Source organism: Odocoileus virginianus, chromosome 23, assembly GCF_023699985.2.
Source record: "Odocoileus virginianus isolate 20LAN1187 ecotype Illinois chromosome 23, Ovbor_1.2, whole genome shotgun sequence".
In the NCBI taxonomy this organism is placed as follows: domain Eukaryota; kingdom Metazoa; phylum Chordata; class Mammalia; order Artiodactyla; family Cervidae; genus Odocoileus; species Odocoileus virginianus.
The window spans coordinates 39,174,358-39,198,010 of NC_069696.1; the positions used below are offsets into that span (position 1 = coordinate 39,174,358).

Below are 23,653 nucleotides of genomic sequence, written 5' to 3' on the forward strand. Positions count from 1 at the left end.
GGGGCTGGACGAGGATGGAGGGGAGGAGGGGAAGGATGGCCAAACGTCCCCTTCCCACCCAGAGACACAGGCTGGGCTGGTGACACAGGCTGAGAGGCGGGCAGCCATGGAGTTCAGGGCTAAGAGTACAAATCATAACTCATGGTGTGACCTGCGGCAAATCCCTCCCACTGGCTGAGCCCACCTACAGAACAGGAGGGGTGGAGTCAGACATCTGTGGACTCAGGTGGGGCGGCCCCTGCCTGGGCAGAGGACACAGGAGGAAGGGATATGGAGGGCCGATGGGCTGACCTAACGACATCATTTGATGCTCTGGCTGGGTGGACTATGGCGTCGTCGATGGGAAGCTTCTGCAGCAGGGAGAGATGGAAGAAGCAGGGGGGAAGGATGGGGCTGATGAAGTCCAGCCTCTGCCACAGGGGTCAGTGTTCAGGGACTCCACGGAAGCCGATCTGAGGCCGAGACACGTGGGACCTGATTGGTATGGTCCTGGGCACTGGCGGAGCCCCATGCAGTGGATCGCTGGACTTGATGTTAGTAGAGCCGGGGGTGGATCCCTCTGAGCCGCTGCCTTGCTGTGTGTTTTTATGCCACTCGCTGACTCTCTCTGGCCTCAGTTTCCCCACTAGTATAACATAAGGATCCCTCAGCTGGGGAAGCAGATTTGCCAACAAGGCCCCTGAAGTGAGCTGAGCCTGGGGCTTGAGATGATAACACAGAAGCCCAGCATCTCCAAGTTAAAAGGCCAGACGGGGCAGAAGCAATAGGGGCAGCTGAGGGGTCCAGGGATGACCTCACACGGTGAGAGATCAGGAAAGGAACTGCAGCCTCGGTGCCTTGGAGACCAGCTGGCGGGCTGTCCCCTAAAGGAGCTGACTCACGGAGAAGGGGGCCCACCGGAGCCAGCAGCATCCTAAGGTTCCCAGGAAGGGCAGCCGTCCAACACCAAGCAGAGGGAGACAGTGTGGACCGTGAGTGCCAGGGAACCTGAGCTACAGGGTAGCAGGGCGGCTCTCCCCAGCTCCTCCACCAAGGAGCACTATCTCAGCCCCGGCCCGCCTGCCCACACCTGAAGTCAGAGGGTTGAGAATCCACCACAAAGGCCCACCCGCGTACCATCAACAAAGCGGAGGGAGACTGAGGCCCAGGGATGGGGAAGGTCACAACCCAAGGTGACACAGGGACGTACTGCAGCCCCAGATCTTGAACCCAGGGCTCCTGACTCCTTGTCCAGTGCTCTGCACACTTTAGAGACAGCTGGTTGCAGCCTGAACCCTCGGGAAACCGTGGGAAAGACAGCAACGGGTCTCTGGCTGCGTAAAGATCAGGTAGTGTCATGCTTCCCAGAGAAGAAGTTGGGGGCATAAAACCTGCTTCGGTTGTCTTGGAAGTGTGGTCTGAGGATGGCACCGACTCCCCAAGTGTGGGCCTTGAAGGTGCACAGAGGGGAAGTACCTTCTGCCACCCTCCCCTCCCCCATACGGTTTATAGGGGCAGGAGGAGTCCAGACCCGCATGATACTCCTTGGCTCAGGAGACCAGGAAAGCAAGTAGTTAGTGGGGATCCAAGAAGGGTTCTTTGAAAAGTCAGACTATGGAAAAAAAAAAAAAATCGGTTTCTGTATTCTGAGTTCCTGACCAGAAGTGGGATGGGGAACCCGCAGAGGGCCCTAGCAGCACCGGCCTATCCCTGCCACCACCTCCCGGTGGGTCAGGTTTCCAGACGTCAGCGCTCAGATTTTGCAGCATAAATTTGCATCCAGGACAGACAGCGGAGGCAGAGGTAGGAGTGGAGAGAGAATGGGAGTAGGGCCAAGGGGCCCACGAGGGTGTAGACCCGACCCCTGTCGGTCCAGTATACTCCCCAAAGAGGCCGGACATCCTCGGAGGTGCGCGGATCCCAGACCCTGTGTCGCACCAGGCAGGCGCTTCCTGCTTGCCCTTGACGGCAGGAAAACCCTCCAACTGGGGACGCGGGCGCCCTTTAAATTCCAGAGGTTGCCCCTTCCCCTGGAGCCCTGGCTGCAGTCCCTGGGGTCCCAAGGACCCCCGGCAGGGCGGGGCGGGAGCGGCGGCGGGACCGTGCGCCCGCCCGCTAGCCGGGCCCGCACAGCTCGGCGGCGCGGCAGGACTGAGCCGCGGTGGCTGCGCGCCGAGCCCCGCGCCCCCTGGCTCTGCGCCAGGTCGGCGGGCGTGCGCCCGGCGCGCGGCACTGCAGCGCAGGTCATATGAGCAGAAATGATGAGAAAAGCACTTTTTAATCTTTTCGCACTTGCTCTGCCCGCTCAAACAGTTGCAGGATGTCGATGACAGACTTGCTCCACGCTGAGGACATCAAGAAGGCAGTGGGGGCCTTTACCGGTGAGCAGCGCGCTCCCCTCCGCATCCCTCTCCCCTCATCCATCTCCCTGGCCCCTGCACCCCCGTGGGTCCCGCGGCTGGCCAGTCTTCCCCGGCGCTCCTATGCTCACGCCTTCCGCGGGGCGCTAGCGGAGCGTGGAGGAGGGTCCACGGCACTACCCAAACTTGGCCCCTGTGGGACCTGGCGCAGGCAGCGGGCTAGGAGGCCGGGCGCCCTGCCGGACACCCGAAACTCTCGGGCGCCAAAGGCTGGGTAACCGCGCTGCGAGGACTCAGGTCCCGGACCAAGGGCGAAGACCGGGGTGGAAAGCGGGACCTCTGAGTCCTGTGAGCGCTCGGGGCTATTCAAGGCACTTGGAGGGGCCATAGGTGCTCCTGTTTCTCTCCCCGCGACCCCCTTCCGGAGAGGGCTCTTTTCGCTCAGCTACTTCTTGCTGGTTTCCTGAATGTCCAAGCCCCTTCTCCGGGTCTTAGAGCCCGCCCCGCTCAACGGATCAGCGAAGGAGCGAGATGACCTTCCCCAAGCTGGCGCGCGGCTCTGCTCAGCGCTGTGCGCAGAGCATCCTCCGCGCTTGCAACTTCCAGCCTCCTCAGGCACCGAGAGAGGGGAACGGGTCAGTCTCATGTCTCTGAGCTGCCCTGGACTTGAAGGCTTAGCTGCTTAAGTTCCTCCTCCCTCCAGTCCCCCAGATGAGGAAACTGAGGGAGGCGAAGGGTTAGAAACTTGCCCAAGGTCACTTCGCAGGGCAGAAGGGGAATGAGCACGGGGGTCACCTCCAGGTGGTGTCCGCATCCCCCTCCATCTAGTGTCTTAGGTGGACAGAACAACTTTCCTCCCCTCCAGCCCAGGAAGGATACCTTTACTTGGTCTAAGGTCGTTTACTTTCCCAGGTTGTCCTTAAAAAGGAGCTCAGGGTACAGAATATTGAAGGGGGGCTCCCTTCTTTTCTGCTTGGCACTCCATCCCCTGGGCATGAAGCCTCCCTCCCAGAGCCCTGCGATAGCCCACCCACTTCTCCTTGACCCATCTTGTCCCTCTGAGAGGAAACCTAACTGGGAATTCTTGGGGAGACTTCCAGCACCCGCCCCCACTCCCACCGGAATGGATTTCTGCAGCAAAGCCAGGACTTCTGTGTCCTCCCCCTCCTCCTCCTACTATGTGACCTTGAGAGAAACTTGTCCTCTCCGTGTTGATTTTCTGACCACACAATCCATGGCCAAGAAAAAGGTCGACCCTCCTCCCCAACAACAGACACACATCATATTCACTCTTCCTCTAATTCCCGTGCCCACCCCCACTCAGCCACCACCCAAAAGGCTTCATGGAAACCTCTCTGCCTTCCATTGCTACCCCTACCATTAGAAAAGGGTACAGTAGAAGGTGGAGGGAGCTGGGGAGCCAGGGAGATCCGGGTGCAAGATCCCCTCTGCCGCCCCTGGCTGTGCGACCTTGGTCCAAGCCCCCTCGCCTGGCCTGGACTCCCTCAGCCCTGCCACGGATCTGTATCTCCTCCATCCCCCAGGACTGGCCCAGCTGTGACATCCCCATTCTCCCACCTTTTCCTAGGACCCTTCTCTGTCCTCATTTTAACACCCTCCTCTCCATCTGCCAACAGCTGTCGACTCCTTCGACCACAAAAAGTTCTTCCAGATGGTTGGCCTGAAGAAAAAGAGCCCGGAAGACGTAAAGAAGGTATTCCATATCCTGGATAAAGACAAGAGCGGCTTCATCGAGGAGGAGGAGCTGGGGTAAACTGAGGCCCGAAGGGACAGCCCCTTCTGCGGGCTCTGGGGGAGGGAGCGGGGTGGGGGTTGGGACACTTGCTTCCAAGTTCCGGTCTGTCTGCCCCCCGCCCGTCACAGAAAAAAACCATCCGCTGTTGCTTCTGGAAGAATAAAATCCTCTGCAGAAAGTGCAACTAACTAGGTTAAATTATAGCCACTTAATATTGCTAATGGAATGAGGCTACTTAATAATTTAATACAAACTGAGAGGCACTTTTTTCTCATTGCCTAACACCATAGCCAAGACAGAGAGCGCTCCCTTGAGTATTTCATTGATTTTCATTCCTCTAAAAGCCACTTTCTGCCATCCCGCAGACCCCTGCCCTTCTGTACCAGGATGGTTAGAACAGTTTCTGGGCCTGTCATGGGATGCAAAACCAGCTCTGAGGGGTCAAGAGTCCTCGGAGCAAGGCAGAGAAGGTTATGACTAGGAAAAGGCAAAACGACATCAGCAAAAATCCTCCCCCCATAACCTTCTCGGCCACCTGGCCCACGTCTGCCAACCCAGCTGTGCTTTATGTAACTCTCTGGCCAAGACTGGCATGAATTTTGTCAGGAAGAGAAGCGGGTGTGTGTGGAGAGGGGCCTTTCAAGTAGAGACTTCCCCATCCATCCCGTTTCTCCCCTAAACCATCTCACAAGGGTACCCTTTGTCTAGATCCTGCGCCTCTACCTTCCCATGCCCAATGTGTATGCGCACGCGCACACACATGCAGAGGCTGACTTCTATTTACCCTCCAGGCATCACTTTCTCCAGAAAGCCTCCCCGGACTCTTGCCTCCCCCTCGGTGGGATGGATGCCCCGTTCAAGCACCGCTTTCCACTTCCCACCATTGCATCCATCACACTGTGTGGCCTCTCTTGGAATACTTGACTTCCTCCCTGTTTTTTAATTTGGTTTCAAAGACCAACTCTATGCCCCCATTTCTAGCATGGCGTGGCACAGAGTAGATACCCTCGTATTTGTTTTGTTGACTGAATAAATAAACAAATGCAGGTGCCCTAGCGAAACTGAGGGCAACCCTTTGCTGAGGACAGCCTGTCCTTCTCTGCACACCCATCTGCGAAGCACGGCCATGGTGGGGCTACCTGGCCCAGCACAATGGCATGCATGCTCCCTGCTCATCCTCCTCTTCAAGCCGCCTGCTTCCCCTGTGCAGACGCCAGCCCACCATCCACAAGGTGACTCTCACCTGATTCCCTCCCCCTTTTCTCCCTTTCCTCCTCCAGATTCATTCTGAAAGGCTTCTCCCCAGATGCCAGAGACCTGTCTGTTAAAGAAACCAAGACGCTGATGGCTGCTGGAGACAAAGATGGAGATGGCAAGATTGGGGCTGATGGTGAGTACCCGAGACCTGGGCACATCGTGAATCTTGGGATGTTTGAATGCTAAAAACTCAGAGCTCTGTCCCTCCATGATGAGAAGGGAAGGGGGAGTCCCACAGTTGCCAAGATTAGAAGAAAAACGGCAATCCAAAAAAAAAGAAAAACGGCAATCCATTAGGTCTAAGAGCTCTGTCATGTAAGCCAGGCAGAGAAAAAAATTGCTATTTTTTCTAGATTTGAACAGCCCCAAAGGAATAGATCCTTTTCTCTCTCCCTCTCTTCTGTGTAAGGAATCCAGGAGAATTGGGGATATTTTCTAAATTTTGTCTGCACTTCTGCTTGGGTTTTGGTCGCAGTTCTGCCCAAATAGGCTCTGTGACCTTGGGCAGTCTCTCTCCTACTCTGCGCTTCAGTCTCCCATCTGTAACCCAAGGAGATGAGGCCAACTGATCCCCCAAGGACCCTACTGGCTCTCACATTCTCAGATTCCAGGGATGGAAATTCTTTATCTCCTCTCTTTCTCAGCATCTTGTCTTGGGTGTCCTATAACTTCAAGTTTCAAAACCTGTTTTGGCTTCACCCAACTATACCATTCCAACACTGTAGGAAAGCCAGGGAGGAAAAAAAAACCAGCTAGCCATGGATCAGATGGGAATTAGGAAAAGAAACATTCAGCCTGATTTTGCTTTTCAAGCTTTGCTTTCAGGACAGGCAAGGGGTTGGTGGTCCACCATCCCTCACCCTTCTCCATTCAGATCTATCCAGCATTCACATCCCGGCATCTTTATCTTTCGTAGCACCACAACATCCTTAAGAATCATCTCCATTTTGCAAATGGGCAAACTGAGGTTGAAGGTGCTTGACCTGCTCCGTGAGGTAGGACCTAAGTGGGGAGTGAGGATTTAGAACCAGGTAGCTCTTTCCTACATGCCACACCACATCTGTGCCAGTCCTAATGATGGTCCTTTCTGCCAATTTAAAAGGAAACTGTATTAAATGCTTAGGCTCTGGGCCCATGCTGTCTGGGTTCAAATCCCAGCCCAGCCACTTTCTCACTGTGTGATTTGGGGCAATTCAAGCAACATCTTGGGCCTCAGTTTTCTCATCTCTGAACTAAGGATAATGATGCTTCCTATCTCATTGGATTCTCAGAGGATTACCCGTGTTAATGAGTGATGTGTATAGAACAGTGGCACAGAGAAGTGCTATATACGTGCCTGTTTAATTTTTTAAATAGCAGCTAGGTTGTATTCATCCTTTTATACCCAGGATCTAGCCCACACCCAGCCCACACTTAATACACATTTGTTGCTTGAGTATGAAATCTAGCCCCCTATGCTCTGCGCTCTCTCTGCTCTTCACCAGCTGTGACCTTGACCATCACCTCTCCACACCTAGGTTCCTGCATCTGAGAAATGGAGTGCACAGTTTTATCCTAAGACCTGCCTGGGCTCATTGTAAAAATTAAGTGGCTACAGACACAAAATTGCCTTGGGAAAGGTACAAGGATTCTGAACATGGACATAGTTTATTAAAGTTTTATGCCAGAGATGAGAAAGGAGCAACTCTAACAAGGTCAGAAGCAATGAGTTGCCTGGCCTCCCATTGGCAGCTGCCCTTCTGGGGTCTGGGAAGGAGGGAGGTGGTTTTAAAGGAACCAGAGCAGAGGGTGCTGGAGGGAAATGGGTGGCTGGTTCAGGTGATTGCAGTGAATGGCACATCTCCCCACACCCCCATCCTCACCGGGTCACTTATCAGACAGTTCTACCTGGAACCCAGTTCCTGTCATGACCCCCAAGCCAAGCCTTTGGACCTCCTTCCCATTTTTATTTGCAGCCAATACGCTACAGCTCAGAAGCCCTAGGCAGGGTCTTCATGGCTGGCTGCCCACACACAACCTACACAATGAAGAAAAACCAGGCCAGATCCTGGCCTCCCTCCCTTCCTCCCTCCCTCCTCCCCTGCCCAACTCAGATCTTAAAGCCCTAATTCAACTCTTCCATCAGACCAAAAGGATATTTACTGAGTCGCAAATATCTACAGTGCCAGGCAGTGGGGGAGGCAAAGAGGAATTAGACCCACGACTTCCTGGCTGGGCACCTCTGAGCCCTGATTTCCTCATCTACAAACTGGGCATGACAACACATAACTCACTGGGATTTTGTGAGGATTCTCTGGCAGTGTTGGGTGCCGAGCACAGTAAGTGCTCAGTAAACAGCGCCTGTAATACTATTGCTATTCTATCTGCGCAACGCTTACAGCTCTATGATACAGACACAAACACAGGGTGAATGCCAGGCAGAGGCCGGGAGGTGCAGACGAGCTCTGCAAGAGTGAGACAGCAGGCACTGGTGCAGATTAGAGACCATGGGCAGGTCTGCCACAGGCCAAGGGGCATGTGGAGGGCGGTCCAGGCGAGGCCTGGGTATCAGTCAGCAAAGGCACTAAGGCTGGGAGGCGTAGGGTTTGTTTAGAAAGGGGACTAGAAGTTGATTTGCTGAGAGTGGGAGGCAAGAGAGAATGACTACCAGGGCGAGCAGTGTGTGTCCGGTCCGAAGCTGGACTCTGCACACACGTCACCTCATGTGACCTCGGGATGACAGAGGACGCAGATGCAGATGCAGGAAGAGCGGCTGCAGGGCCCAAGGTCACATTGGGGCCAAACCCGAGTCTGTCTGCCAGCACAGTCCAGGCTCAGGCTGACTCGGTGAAAGTGTGGGAGTCGGGGCAGAACAGAAGATAGGGGTGAGAGATGAAATGGGCAACAAGAACAGGTCACCCTGAGGTGTGGGGCCACACCTGGTGCTCTGGAGATGAGAGGATGAAGACACGCATCCCCGCTTCTGCCCCTGTGCACCATACTCTTTCTGGACGGCAACAGGAAGGATGGGTGTGATGGAGCCCAATAAGCAGCGGGATAGGAGAAAGAACCCTCCGGGGGCCCAGAATTTTCTATTTTAGGCTCTCTGCTTTGCTCCCTACTCCCTATCAAGGCCAAAGAATCTAAGCCCTGTCCACCAGCTGGAGGACGCCTTCAGCTCCCAGTGGGACTTGGGATAATTCATGGAACTTGTCCGTGACCCTCAGGTGCCGGCTCTTAACATCAGCAGTCTGATGACTGGCCAATCCTGGGGCCTTTTCAATCCCTGGGACTCCCCAGGTACCCCAGTGCATACACCCTTAGACAGGGGGCCAGGTTGGCAGCTAGCTCAGCCGTGTGACCTTGAGTAAGAACAGCAGTGACATCCTAACTCCATGGAGCCCTCTGTGTGCCACACACTGTGCTTGGCGTTTTACTCACTTCATCTCCCCAGCTTCTTTGAGAATACTACTCCTATCCCCATTTTACAGATGAGAACACTGAGTCTCAGAGAGGCTAAGTTTTGCCGAGGAAGAGACAAGGTCAAGATCTGAGGTAGGGTCTGTCTGGATCCAAAGCAAGTGCTCTGTGCTGCCTGCTTCATTCATTCATTCATTCATTTCAAGTCAAAAGGCATCTACCATAGATGACTTTATTTATTGACTTACTGCTTCCTCTGGGATGGATGTCAGCTCCACAAAAGCAGGAACTTTGTTTGGTTCAACTCTGACCCCAACACCTAAAACAGAGCACATAGTAGGAGCAAAAGAAAAGTTCAATGAACGAATGAATGAATGAATATGTGTCCAGCCTGGGGATACAATGATGAGGAAGTGTGGTATTTAGGGAGCGGTCCTCGGGTTAAGGGTGGAGACCCATTTTGGCTGCGGGCTTGCATGTAGCAGGTGCTTGGGGCTTCCAGAACCAAGGGTACTGCCTCCATCTCTAGCTGCTTGTCCTTCTGAAGGTGAGTGATATTTACCAGGTCCTTAAGGATCCCAGACTGATGAGAGTGGGCAGAAAGACAAAGTTCTAATTATAATCCTTTGCATTCCTGTCTCTCAGGAAAAGAGATGGGAGAGTAAAGTCAAGGAAGCTTCCTTACTTTCTGGAAGCTCAACAACTTCTATAGATGTGGTCAATTGATTCTCGACAGCCACCTTTGAAAGCCTGGTACAGAGCTGGTAAAGGGGAGAGTTAAAGTAGAAAAGGAAGGAGAAGCTGAGCAGAGATGGAAGGTGCCCCCAAACTCAGGCATCAGTAACAGGCAAGACTAGGAAGTGTCAGGTTCCTTCTCAAGTATTTGTCCTCCCCCACCTTGGGTCTCCAGTAGCACCCAGCCCACAACACAGATGTCTGGGCAGGGTTTCTGCTTCCTTAGGTCCAGGGTAGAGCCCAAGCATTTGCATTTCTACTGAGTTCCCACGTGGTGTTCACAGTCCAGGGACCACACTTTGAGTACCACTGCCTTATGATCATCCTAGAAAGTAGATGCCATCACTCTTCCAGTTTACGGATGAGGAAACTGAGGCCTTCAGCGGTGAAGGAGCATGCCCAGCCTCACTCAATAGCAGAGTCAACACTGAGACTCAGAGATCCCCACAGGACCCTCTGCCACCCTGCATGTGTCCACAGTCTGGGTTCTCTGCACCCAATCCCTGCCCGCACGGGCAGGTGATGAGAAGAGTGGGCACCATTCGTGGGCACTTCCTTCAGGCCTCACAACAGCATCCCAAGATGTGCCCTCACTGTACAGACAGGGAAGGGAAGGGAGTACAAACCAAGGCCCAGGGAAGTGGGTGGCTTACCCAGGATCACACAGCTACTCAGGACTGGGGACCTGCTACAAGCCTCCACACTCTCTCACCAGCACTCCCCCGCCCCACACTGTAAACAGGAACTGCATACCGCATATACAGACACCCACACACAACAATCCTAGTTAGTGTCCTGAAACCTGATCCCAGTGGCAGATCCCATTTCCTACGCTTCAGGCATGGTCCAACTCAAGAGCCCATGGTTTGCTTTTTGCTTCCCCTGGCTGAAAAATTTAGTCACAACGATTGCCTGACCCTTGCAGTTGGTTCCACGTGCCTGAAGGACTTGCCTTTTCTGCTTCCTCCTGGCAAAATCTGTTCTCTTTTATCCTTAAGTAGCCTATTTAATGTGGGAGGTGAGAGGGAAGGAGTAAGCCCTCAGGCTTGAAAGTCCTGAAGTCAGGCAGAAAACACAACCTGTAGAGTGTGAGTTACCGGCAGTGTGAATAGTCAAACCTTCTCCCCTCTCTGGGCATCCATGTCCTCATCCCAAAGCGGGGATAAAAATAACCACTTTCAAAAACTGTTGCGAGAGTTAAGTGAGTACTCTGGAAATGATTCTTTTCCTCTTGTTTCATGTGCTTTTTCTTGTGAGTGCTAAGTCGCTTCAGTCGTGTCTGACTCTGTATGACCCTGTGGACTGTAGCCCCCCAGGCTCCTGTGTCCATGGGATTCTCCAGGCAAGAATACTGGAGTGGGTCACCATTCCCTCCTCCAGAGGATCTTCCCAACCCAGGGATCAAACCTGCGTCTCTTATAAGCTACCTCAAAATCCTTTGGAAATAGTGGAACGCCCACCCTCAAAGGAAAGAAAGTGAGAAGGACAAAAGGAAAGTCCTGCCCGCCTCCCTGTAATTCCAGCCCTCCGGCCCCCATGGGGTTTGATTTCCAAGGCAGGCAGGAGGTGCACGCCAGGGCCAATCTGCAGCCTTGATGGCAGGGCCCCAAGGCGTGCAGTGTTTTGTCCTATTTCATTGCCTCCTCATCCGGGCTCAATACAGTCTAGGGGACAGAGTTTGTGATCCCCAGTGAGAGATGTGAAAACAGGCCCCGCAGATGTGAAGCGTCAAAGTCACACAGCAAGCCCTTGGCCGAATGGAACCTGGGTGTCCTGACTCAGCCACTCCCTCCACCAGGCTGAGCTGGGACATTCGAGTTATAAATGGTTTCTGTGCTTAGCAAGATGCTTGCTTTTATTCCCGTGTGGACTCTCCCTAACTCTCAGCCTTATGCTGCACTAGATAAGATTTAGCCAAGGGAGGGCAGGCAGCACTTCTTATATAATCGCCCTCCTGCCAAAAGGAACAGCAGCGAGGGGAGAAAGAAAGATGTCCCCTCTTCTGGCCCTGGAGGTTACAGCTTAATTCAGAACTCAGGGTCTTTCAACTCCAACCTCTGAGAAAGAGATGCATCCTGCCATGAGCCAGGCCTGAGTTATAATCTTCCTGGCTGAGTGATGCTCGGCCTCAGTTTCCCTGTAAGTAAAATGAGGATAAGAAAGCTGGTGAGGATGAAATGGGATGGCTCCTAGGGTGATGCCTGGCTCAGAGGGCGCCCCCAGCACTGTTCACCAATTCTTCACTGCCTTCTGCCTTGACCTCGAATGACCCAGCCTCCCCAGGGTGAGAAAGTGATCCCTGTTTGCAATACCGATTTATAAGAAACCCAGCCCAGGAGCTATTTAGAGGTGAGGTGATAAACCAGAGGCCTGCCTTCATCCTGCTCATCACGACAGAGGGGAGGAAAGCGTCTTCCAGGCGCTGACTCAAAGTTCGTCTCACTTTCCCCTCAGGCTATCAGCGGGTGCTGCGCTCACCTGTCAATAGCTTCTAATTTTGTCCAACCCCCACAGCGCAGGGACCTGGGACAGACCTAATTAGGCTAATTTGAGTTTCAGAAGGGAAAGGAGAGGACTGAACCCACCCATCCTCTGACCCTTTGCCTGCTCCCTCCCCTGCTCACCCCCACCTTTCCTCTCTTCCTGATCAGATGGTTGAGGACACCAGCTAGGTGCTCCCCCCTCCCCACCCCTTTGGCCTCAGGTGAGGTTTCCTTGGCAAAGGTAGGGATGTACCTGAATTCCTATGGGAGGAAGGACTCTGGATGTCCCCCCTGCCCAAGAACCACTGTACCTCCTGTAGTCCTCACTGTCACCCTACGAGGAGATACTCTCAGTGTCCCCATTTTACAGGTGCAGAAACTGAGGGGCAGAGAGTGAGTGTCCGTGGACAGGCATATGAGGGATGGGACCCTAATTCAGATGGGATAGACAGTGTCAGAAACGTGTATCACATCGGTGATTTGCTCTTTGGGCTTCCCGTGTCCTCTGTCTGTTTCCAGCTTCCTATCTTAGTCTCAGGATTTTTGTGATTGCGGTTGTCATTTCAAAGCCCCAACCTGTCCCAGTGGTGCTGAGGAGATCCAAGGAACTAACATTTATACAACATCTCCTATATGCCAGGCATCTATATTTTCTCATCGGGTCTTCCCAATAGCTGTGCAAGTAGACGTTATCATACCCATTGTACACATGAGAAAACTGAGGCTCGGAGAGGTAAGGTAGTGACCTAAGGCCACCCAGCCCAGCCAGGATGTGATGGAACAAGATTCAGATCCAGCTTCCAGGATTGTTGGAAGGTCATCGGCAGGTGCCAGATGGGACAGGAAATGGTGGGGGCGGGGGGGGGAGGGCAAGAAATAAAGGTGATGGGGCCATCTGTGGTGTCACCCGCCCCCCCACACCCCCTTGCCGGGCAGCAGCCAGGCATTTCATGGGCTTGGTTTTAAAGTAGCTGGAGCTGTAGAAGCATCCTTTTCTTTTTTTTCCCCTCGGGGTATGTGGGATCTTTGTTCCCCAACCAGAAATCAAACCAGCACCCCCTGCATTGGAAACCTGGAGTCTTAACCACTGGACCACCAGGGAAGTCCTGGAGCTATAGGGGCATCTTGATAATAACAGCCACCAAATGCTGCGTGCTAGCTACAGATCAAGCCAGTGATAAGGGCTTTAGAGCTGCTTCCTCTGAACAGCCCAAGGAGTCACACTTTACAGATGAGGAAACTGAGGCACAGTGAGGTGAAGCACCTAGTCCCAGGTCACAGAAGCAAGAAATGGGAGTTGAGGGTTGACGCCCAGCTCCACACTCCGGAGCGGAGCTGGAAAGGTGTCTTCTAGACCCAAGGCTGCACAAATGAGAAAGCCCAGACCCGGCAGGGGGAGGTGTCCTGTCCAAGGACATGAGTGAAGGCAGAACAGCGCAGACTCCGTCCTCTGACGCCCACCCCCATGCCAGCCTCCTACTGCCAGCTCTTGACCTGGACTTTACAGCCTTCGTAGGCTTGCCTGTTTGTTTTTCTCTCAGGAGAGACCTGGATGTTTTAGAGGAGACGTTTTGATAGGAGGGCTCTTAGTTAATTGGTTGGTTCCTAAGAGCTCTGCCCTGAGAGAGGTACAAAAGGAACAGAAGAGGTGACCTGTGCCCTCGATTTGTCTCCCAAGTGCCCTGTGGCCAGTTCCGGGAGGACAAAATTAGAATCCTGTGTTTTCTGCAAAAAGCCAGGGCATGTGCTATTGTGACACCCTGACTGCTTCATGGGAGATCCCAGACGTCTGTTTTTAGAGGCTTTTGAAAACCTCTCGGGTCGAAAACACCTCCATAGTCAGGCTCCAAAATGTCAGATGTTCTCCTGCTGGAGGGGCCCGTGGCTGGTGTCCCCTGGCCCCCTCCACGCTGACTGCCCCAAATGCCATCTGGTGTGAAGGTGACAGTCAGGCTCTTTGCTAAGGAGCAGCCAAGAACCTGTAATTTCTAGGGTGAAGGTTGGAGGTGGCTTAGATGGAGGTCAGGAAATGGAAAGGACCAATTACCCTCTTGACAATTACCCCATGAGCAGGTGATGGTGGACAGACTCATGTCTCCTTTATCCCAGAACAGAGCAACTCAGTGCCCAAGGACAGGCTATGCGGGCTCCAGCCAGTTTTTCAGATCAAATGGCAGGTTGAAGCTAGAGAGATTTCATGCTTCCATCCGATGTGAGATACTAGCCTTCTCAGGAATGGCCTTTCTACCTTCATGTAGGGGGTGTTCCTGAAACCACAGCCAGACCCCTGCTCCTGTCCCTTCTATGCTGCGTGACCTTGACACTTGACCTCTCCAGGCCTCCACTTCCCCATCTATAAAATGGGAATCATCCCATTCGCCTCCGGGGGCTGTCGGGAGAATTATATGCCAAAAGTCAGTACTTGCTGAACACCTAAGGAGGACTCATGATCCATGCCATCCATTGATCCATCTGTCCACCCATTTAGCATTTGTTTACAGGCGCCTGCTGGGGGCCAGGTCTGTTCTGTTGCTAGGAGAGTTGTGAGCAAGAGAGATAGCGCCCCCTGACCCCCGGGGGTTTACACTGTGGTAGGGGGAGACTGAAAGAAATAAGCAATTACATAAGTAAGATAATTTCAGAGAGTGATAAGTACCATGAAGTAAATAAAAAACGGCTAATATGACAGTCATGGGGCGGCGATATTTGAGCTGGTGCCTGTGTCACTCTAGACCCAGGTCAAAGTAGGTCGGAAACCTCCAGGGTAAAGAGGGAAGTTTGAATCATGTCCTCTGTGCGATCTTGGTCATGCAACTGGACTGCGGCCTGAGTTTCCCCACCTATAAAATGCAGACAAAAGCTTCTCTCCCATGGAGGAAGTGAGAACTTAATGAGATGATAAATGCAAAACTGCTTCTCACGGAGGTGATAAAAATAAGAATTTTTAAATTCTATAAAAATGGGCAATATTAATCAACGTACTAATGGTAAAAGATATCTTGGGGCTTCCCTGGGGGTCCAGTGGTTAAGACACTGCACTTTCAGTGCAGGGGGCACAGGTTCAATCCCTGGTCAGGGAACTAAAATCCCACAGGTCTCATTGTGCAGTCAAAAAAAAAAAAAAAAACATTTCAAAAGAACCACCTGCCTTAGTGGGGTGCTGTAGGTTCAGAGGAGCCCCTGGTGAGAAAGCGGACACTTTGATGCCTGGACTATGGGAGGAATTTTTAGTGTTTGATGATGGGTTCCATTCCTGACATTCACTGTGATCCCTTAGCCCACCACCCTGAGGGTTTTCAGGATGAGCAGGAGAACTCTCCCCCTCTCTCACCTTGATTTGATCCCCAGGCCCCCTCCTCTAGGCCACCTGCCTTTCCTGGCCTCAGGGACTAGCTGGGGGCAGGAGAGGGTGGTGTCCATTTCCCAGGTCAAATCCCGAAAAGATGAGGCGCCCTCCACTTGGCGGGGTCAGTGGCAGGTCACTTCCATGATGACAGCATGTGCTGGTTTGGGTGGTTTTGTCTTTTCACTTGGTGATTTTTTAAATCCTTCTAACTTTGTAGGTCCAACAATAGCCCAGCATCCCCAGTGATAACATTTTACATAACCCTGTGCATTGAAGAAATTACCCTGGGAGGTTTTCACAGTAGGTTTCATACCAAGCCTGGGGAGGACAGGATGAACCTCAGGGGAGCCCCAGATACCTCTTGTAGCCTTTTTGAAGCCACTTCACATTCAGTTTTTTGTTTGTCTCTCACTAGGAATTGTTATGGCCCCCTCCCTTCAGATTGGAGAGCGGACGCCCAGCAAACAGGGCCAGCCTGAGCCTCAAAGTCTAGTTCTCAGTTCCCATCTGTGCTGTCCCCACATCACACCTGCATTTCCAGAGGCGACGGGGCCTTACCTGAGGGTCCCCCGGTGTCTGGCAGGCTGGGGACATGGCATCTCAGAGACACATATTGGAGAGGGTGGCCAACTCCTGTCTTCTCTCATTTCTTGGAGAGAAAATCAACAGGGAAGACTCTCCTAAAGCAAATCTTCCAAATAAAGGTCTCAGAAGACCTGGCTGCTGAGCAGAACCCCTACTGAGCAGCACATGGGACCCCACAGTTGGGAACACACGGAGCAGGGAGGGTAGGGAAGCTGCCAGAAGGGGCTGAGGCCTCCTGTGCACCTCACCTCTCTTCTGATGGCCTCTGAGTCAGAAGCAGAGCTGTCTTTTACAGAGGATGCTAGTGGGGCTCAGAGAGGCTCAGCATCTTGTCTAAAGTCACACAGCCCACAGGGGGAAGAGCCAGATTTGGGGGCCCAGGCCTCTCTAGCTGAGCTTGTCTTGTCATGCAGGAGGCAAGCCCAGCATGACTACTGAGTCTTCCCCAAATACACACCATTGCTTCCTGCTCTCGAGACTGGATCCCTCCCTCTGCTTTCTCCTATAGGAATCTTGCATCTGCTTATATGCCTATATCAAAAGCCACCTTTTCTCTGAGGGTTTTGTTGATGCCTTAAATAGAAGGCACCTCTTCTTGCTGGGAACACAGAGTCTCTGTGCCTCTCCCATCTTTTCACAGACACATGTGGTCCCCTCAGTGTCAGATGCAGAGCCAAGAGGTGGGATGGAGGAAACAGCCTGAGAGGGCTGCAGGCTTACGGTCCAATGCAGGAAGCAGACTGCAAGTGAATAAGCAAGAATAGACTCAGAAGTATTCCAAGAGTGGTGCGTGCTGTGAAGCTAATAAATAAATGGTGATAGCAAAGAGGATTTCAGTAGGGGTGGGTCACTGCTTGTACCAGAGGGGTCAGAGAAAGCCCCTTGAGAGGTGACATGTGAGCTGAGACCAGGTGAGTGAGAAGGAGCTGGCCATGAGGCAGCCTGGAGAATGTATCAGGCAACAAGAATGGCAGGTGCAAAGGTCCTGGGGTGTGAATGCCCTCGGCATGCTTGAGATTCAGAGAAAAGGCCAGCAGCATTCTGGATATCATCTTCTTGCACCTCCTATGGTGCAGAGACCATCTTGGACTACCCTGCACCTCCCCTCACCTGGTTTGTGTTTGTGATGATTATATGAGGTGCTGTGTGAGACAGGGTGGCGCTATTGGTTAAGAACCTGCCTGCCAGTGCAGGAGACATAAGAGACACAGGTTTGATCCTGGGTCAGGAAGATCCCCTGGAAGAGGGCATGGCAACCCACTCCAGTATTCTTGCCTGGAGTATCCCAGAGGAGTCTGGTGGGCTACAGTCCATGGGGTTGTAAAGACTGAATATGACTGGAGCAACTTAGCATGCATGCATGTGAGATAGAGCCCAGCTCACTCTGAGCACCAGGACGCGCTCACCCCTCTGAGCTGTGCACAGAAGTCACATGGTCAGTCTCCTCCAGGGTCTGGCTCGGTCCCCCAGAAGAGGAGGAGCACACGGTTGTTTCTGAACTTGGCTGTTCACCAGAGTCACCTTTTGACAAATAAAATAATTCATCTCTCCCCAGACCTTCTGAGTCAAAAATTCTGTAGCAAGGGCCTGGGACTCTATGTATTCTGAAGATTCTGCTGGTGACCCTCATGGGCTAAACCAAGGGGCTAAGAAAGAGCTCAGAAGAGGAGCTAAAAACCAAGCGCTAAGAAAGAGATCTGAAGCCTGGCTCTGCTTCTTCCTAGCCGTGTGGCCTCATAGACCTTGCTGGATTCTGAGCCTCTGTTTCCTCTCTGTAGAATGGGAATAATGATAAAATGTACATCATGGGAGTTTTGTCAGTTAAACAAGATGTTGTATATAAAGCACGTAGAAAACTGACTGGTATGTGATAAACATTCAGAAAACTATCATGGCTGTTATTATTGTAATTAGTATTATTAGTAATTTGTGGGTGACATGACATCGTGACACAAAAGATATGGTAGGTGCATCATTTCCCATCTCACCTCATTCATTCACTCATTCATCCCCATGCTCACTTTCTCCACCACTCCAGCTCTTTCTTCTGCAACATATTTGAGAATCAAGAGAAAACACCATGGGGGCGGGGGGGGGGGGGGGGGGGTTTCCCCGTGGTCAGGTCCCAGCCAATATCCCAGGCCATGGTCCCCCTCTGACTCACCTCTGTCATTTTCTTTTGCAGAATTTTCCACTCTGGTGGCTGAAAGCTAAGAGGCTCTGACTGCCCAGGTCTTGCTCCTCTCTGCCCTGAACACCCGATCTCAGCCCCTCTCATCACCCTCCTGCCTTTCTGTTCAGTTTGTTTATGTTATTTTTTACTCCCCCATTCCCTGTGGCCCTCGAATGACACCAATCTTCTGGGAAATGATAGAGAAACAATAAAGGCTGTACTAATCAGATTCTGCTGCTGAAGGATCCAGGCCTGGTAGGGTGTGGATCCTCCTTTGACTTTCCAGGTAGGGATGGGGCAGGATATAGACAGAAAAATGAAATGGAAGAGAAATTTACTGATACCCTCCTCTGCCTTTGGTACATGGCTTGCCCATTCATCCCTGAACCCATCTATCAAGTAATTGATGAAACTCCCATTTTATAGATGCAGAAACTAAGTCTTGGAGAGGAAAGGGATATGTCTAAATCCACACAGCTAGGACTTGTGGATGGATGGATGGATGGACAGATGGATGCTCATTATGACATTTTTGGTTACAATGATAGAAACCCAACTCAAAGTGATGCAAGCAAAAAAGGAAGAAAAAACGAAGACTTGGTTATGTTCCTGAATAGTTCAAGGTCACACTTTCAGGAACAGCTGAATCAAGGAACTCAAGTGATTTAATCAGGATTAAGTCCTTCTTCCCCCATCTCTGAGCTCTGGTTTTCTTTGTGCTGAATTCATTATCAGGCAGGCTCTCCCTCTTGATGGCAAGATTCCTCCAGTAGCTCAAAATGTACATTTAGTATCAGTTTTTTAAAAAGAGTTTCTCTTTTACAATCACTCCATCAGAAGGCCCCAAATTTAGTCCTATTAATCCCAGCAGCTCCTATTTACTGAGCACTTACTCTGTGCTGAGCCATTTACATGATTCTATCTGTACAACAATTAAGTGGGGACCATTATTCTCTCCATTGTACAGGTGAGGAAACTGAGGCATAGGGAAGTTATTGGATTGGCCAAAAAGTTCATTTGGGTTTCTTCTGTGACATCTTATGGAAAGACCTGAGCAGAATTTTTGGCCAACCCAATATATGTTTGCCTAAGATCTCAGTGTGAGTAAGTGGTGGGGTCAGGACCCCAAACCAGCAGCCCCCTCCAGAGCCTGCATCCCTCCTTGGACCAGTCACCACAACCCAAAGGATGGGGGCCCCATCCTGGATGGGGCCCACCTATGGACACAGAAAGCTCATGGCTGGAGAAGAATCAGGAGAGAGGTCCCAGTGGAAGTCAGAAGAGGGGAGGGAAGCTGGATGAGCAGACACGGCAGTGGCCCTGCAGAATGGCTCTGCTCTTCCCCGCAGCAGCCTTGGGGTGGGAACCGCAGCCGTGTCCTTGCCCGTGTCTGGTCTCCAGACCTGGTACCCAGTGGCATCTGCTGACCCTCCCCCTGGGCCCTGCATTGTTGCCCTGGGCGGGGCTGTCAGGGAGGGCTCTCACTGAAGATGGGGCACAGGCAGGCCACCCATCAGGATCCAGGCTGAGAGTCAGGGCCGGATGATGGGTGAGCTGCCTTCCATGGTGGCAGTGGACGGAGGCAGCACGCCCAGGCCTGGAAGGGCCAGAACCAGGAACGGCGCCAAAACAGTGGCAAGCCCCAGAGGTCCACCTTACCTGGAGCTCAGCCTGGGGTTAGGCCTCAGGGGCTGAGAAAGCAGCAGCTGAGGTCAAGTGGTGGGAAGGGGGCCTGGGTGAGCCAGAGTGTGTGAGAGCGTATGAGCGGGCAGGCATGACGGCACGTGTGCACACATGTTCATGACAACAGTCAGGACCCGAGGGACCCAGGTTTCCATGTGAAGTCTCGCGGGACCCAATTTTGGACCCTGAGGACAGGGCTGATGAAGAGGGGCCCCCCTATACATCACCCATGTGGAATGCAGGAGGGGGGCTAGGGAGTGGAGCATCTCCACAGAAACCAGTGCAGGGCTCCGTGAGAAAGACACTTGGGTCAGGAACAGTGACAGCTGCCACTGCCCGCTGGCCTGGGTGGCCCTGAGCGCCTCTCACCCTGCACCCAGACGACCGCCCACACATCATGATGTCCCGCAGGGTGTCACGTGGTACAGCCGCCAAGCCTGTCTTTTTGACCCTCTTAGGAGACACAGGACTTTGGCTCTAGGGACCTGTCTTGGAAAGAATTTGCTTAGAGCCTGAGCAGGACAAGGTCAGGATAAGGTGGGGGTACCCTGCGGGGGGCAGGAGACAACGGTGTGGTCAGAGGAGGTGTCATGACAAGTGACATTGACCCCCCACCATCAATCGCTAAGCTCCCCTCCCTCCTGCTTCTGCATCGGTCTTGGTTTGGCCCATATCCATCGCCCTGGCAGCCACCGCCTCAGTCCAGGCCTGATCACAGGCATGGCAGGGACACGACTCCACGGAGCCACATGGCCTAATTCTCACACTCATGAAGAACCTCTGATCGGCACATTAGGCATCTCTTCCAATGAGGCCATTCTTCCAGTTGCTACTGGTAACTTAGGTTTGGCGTTTTTATAGCGGGGACCTTTACTATACGAGCTGCTTTCAGCGAGACTCTGAGAGATGCTGGTGGGAGCTCCCTTGCTCACCGGACCACTGCGTGGCCTCCTACCCACTCTCCTGACCTCCTCTCCCCTTTCCCAATCCATTTTCTACCCAGAGCCCCCAAGTGCCCTTTCCAAGCCAGATCAGGCTACACAGTTCTGTTTAAAACTGTCCAGTGACTACTCCATCTATTTTATTTATAATTTTGTAGTATATTAGAATAAAATATTTCACAAATCACTTTCATAAAATAAGAAGCCCAGCCCAGCCATCTGTGCCCCCAGGGATGGCCCAGCCTCCCACTCCCCACCCCTGTCCTCCATCTTTGCCTTCTCCCTCCAAGCTGGTCCCTCAGCCTGGACCATTCTGCCCTCCTTGCCCCTCTTTCCCTGGCTCAGTCCTCTTCATCCTCAGGAAAACCACCCAGACGATGCCCCCAGCTGGGATCAGAGCCCATAAACTGCCCCCATTACAAGTGTAGTAGGGGTGGGGGGAATGTGACCACCTAATTTACAGCCAAGTGTCCCAGAGATTGTAAGATGTCAAGAATATGTCTGTGGAGTTTCCTGCTGGATCCCAGGGCCTGGCACATAAAAGGTGGCATGATGTGGATATGGCCACATGGCCAGTGACTCACCCAAGCCCACACAGAAGTGCAGAGCAGAAAGAGGACTTGAACTCATCTCCCACCTTCCCACCCTTCCACAGTACCTCATCCACAAGGACCTTCCAAACTCAGCAAGGAGGGAGGAGCCAAGCAGAAATCCTCCCTGCTCAGCATCCTCTTGGCCTAGGCTGGGTGTCACCAGCCTCCAACCACCCATCATCCATCCCAACATCTCGTCATCACCCTCCGAGCCCCCTTTCTAGTTTGTTCATCAGCTGAACATGACTCCTTTCCTTCATTGTTATGCTCAGAGGAGCCTCACTCATTATCTCTGTCTCCCTTCTGTCTAGGAGAAGCTGGGAGCAGGTAGGGAGGGAGCTCGGGCTGGGAGGAGGAGCCGGCCAGTGGGTTCCTGAGTGCCTTTTGATAACAGCAGGAGCAGCCTGCACCTGGGCAGAAAGCTGAATGATGGATGGAATGTCCAAGTACAAGGAAAGGATGAAGATGAGGGGTGAGGGAGTGAAGAAGGACCAGAGATGGGGAAGGATGAATAGGGAAAATTGGGAGTCAGGGCTCAGAACTCTTCTTTCAGTCATGAACCTGGAAAATATGACTGTGCTGGGCTCCAGCTTTGGGGCTGGACAAGGCCACACCTGCCTCTTCCTCTGTTGAGTGCTTACTATGTATGCAGCAGATGCTTGTATATAATATATGCTGCTGCTGCTAAGTCACTTCAGTTGTGTCCGACTCTTTGTGACCCCATGGACTGTAGCCCACCAGGCTCCTCTGTCCATGGGATTATTCAGGCAAGAACACTGAAGTTGGTAGCCTATCCCTTCTCTAGCAGATATCCCAGATCCAGGAATCAAACTGGGTCTCCTGCATTGCAGGTGGATTCTTTATCAACTGAGCTATCAGGGAAGCCCAAGTGTAATACACGCCATCTCTTAATCCACACCATGACCCCTCCAAGGGTGACATGAGTGAAAAACACTGAGGTTCAGAGAGGTTAGGTAATTTGTCCAAACCACACAGCCAATAAAAACGAACATAGAAAATGAAAATTAAAAGCATACTGATCTCTTCCACAAATGATTTTTGGATGATTACTTGCGCCCTATGCAGCTATGCATTTTAGAAGCATCACCTTGTTGAGTCATCATAGTAACTGTGAGAGCTCTTCCCGAAGCGCTCAGTCTCCTTCTGACTCTGCCCCTAGAGTAAAGATGCCCCTCCCTCAGTGTCCCAGCTGCCACTCTGCAGGACATTAGCCTGGGAAGATCTGAATCCAGTGAACCTAACATTCAGGCTTGTATAGGCAAGAAGAGGTCGATTTGTGAGAGGTATCCTCTTCCATCAGGGCAGCCAGAGAAGGGCCTGAGCAGCCCGCCTGGACCCCAAACTGCATCTCAACCAGCTGTTACTTGAATTACTTCCGTTTCCACTCTGCCTTTTCAGGTAAGTGGTAGAAGCTGTGTCTGCATTTGGGGCTTTATGGGGATCAGATCTGAGACTCCCAAGGGCCTAGGGCAGGCTGCCCCATGTTGGGGGAGAGGAGTGGTCACTGCAGTCCCTACAGGGCCTCCACCTCTCACCCTGATGACCCAAGTCTCTCTGTCCAGGGGGTTTTTGCTCCTGGCTGTGGATGTTCAGCCCCACACAGGGCAAGGCAGACATGTGGAGGGTCGCAGCTGTGCAGTGCCAACTAGGGCCAGATGTTGGGGCGATTAAGTACCTGCCAGCTCCCTCTGCAGAGCTGGGGTGACTCCAGCTCCATGCAGTGTCCCGGAGTCTCCATGGGGCTAAGCTCCCCACCGAAGCTGTTTGCTTAGTGCTGGACCCTCCCAGAGTTCTCCTCCCCACCCTGTTTCATGTCTCCACCCCACTCCCCAAGTGGTACTTTCGGGAATTGGTCACCCTAAAACACTGTGCGGATGTCCCTGGGCAGGGTCTCCCAGGTGAACTCCAAACCAAAACAGTGCTGGAGTCAGGCCCATCCCTGGTTTATCCGACCCCAGAGCCTACGCTGAGACCCACTACAGCTGTCTGTCCCATGGAGTAGATAAATGATGTGCATCCCATATTTAGGGACACAAATGAAAAAGTAGCTAGTTGAGACTTCCCTGGTGGTCCAGTGGTTAAGAATTTGCCTGCCAATGCAGGGGACATGGGATTCCATTCCTGATCAGGGAAGATTTCACATGTCACAGGAACAACTAAACCCAAGAGCCACGACTACTGCGCCTGTGCTCTAGAGCCTGGAAGTCACAACTACTGAAGCCATGCTCCCCAGAGCCACACTCAGCAACAAGGGAGGCAACAGCAATGAGCAGCCTGCTCTCTGCAACTAGACAAAGCCCACCTGCAGCAATGAAGACCGGTGGCTATAAATAAATAATTTT

The 23,653-nt window shown here is 52.6% G+C and overlaps 1 protein-coding gene across 2 annotated transcripts; it reads left to right on the forward strand.

Moving 5' to 3' along the window:
- Positions 1-1,763: 1,763 nt before the first annotated feature.
- Positions 1,764-18,302, forward strand: PVALB (parvalbumin). Of its 2 annotated transcripts, none has more exons than XM_020891952.2 (5): positions 1,764-1,782; positions 2,293-2,360; positions 3,977-4,109; positions 5,376-5,485; positions 18,086-18,302. In XM_020891952.2, exons 2-5 carry the CDS (start codon positions 2,300-2,302, stop codon positions 18,112-18,114), a joined length of 333 nt encoding a protein of 110 aa, XP_020747611.1. In that variant the 5' UTR covers positions 1,764-1,782; positions 2,293-2,299; the 3' UTR covers positions 18,115-18,302. The 2 variants fall into 2 exon arrangements, with proteins under 2 accessions (XP_020747611.1, XP_020747612.1); XM_020891953.2 differs by lacking the exon at positions 1,764-1,782 and adding an exon at positions 1,870-1,888.
- Positions 18,303-23,653: the final 5,351 nt, after the last annotated feature.

Excerpts from the sequence above, each read along its gene's own strand:
- PVALB (XM_020891952.2), top strand. The coding sequence starts at position 2,300 with ATGTCGATGACAGACTTGCTCCACGCTGAGGACATCAAGAAGGCAGTG. Across the intron at positions 2,361-3,976 it reads GGCAGTGGGGGCCTTTACCG|CTGTCGACTCCTTCGACCAC; the intron begins GTGAGCAGCGCG and ends ATCTGCCAACAG. Across the intron at positions 4,110-5,375 it reads ATCGAGGAGGAGGAGCTGGG|ATTCATTCTGAAAGGCTTCT; the intron begins GTAAACTGAGGC and ends TTCCTCCTCCAG.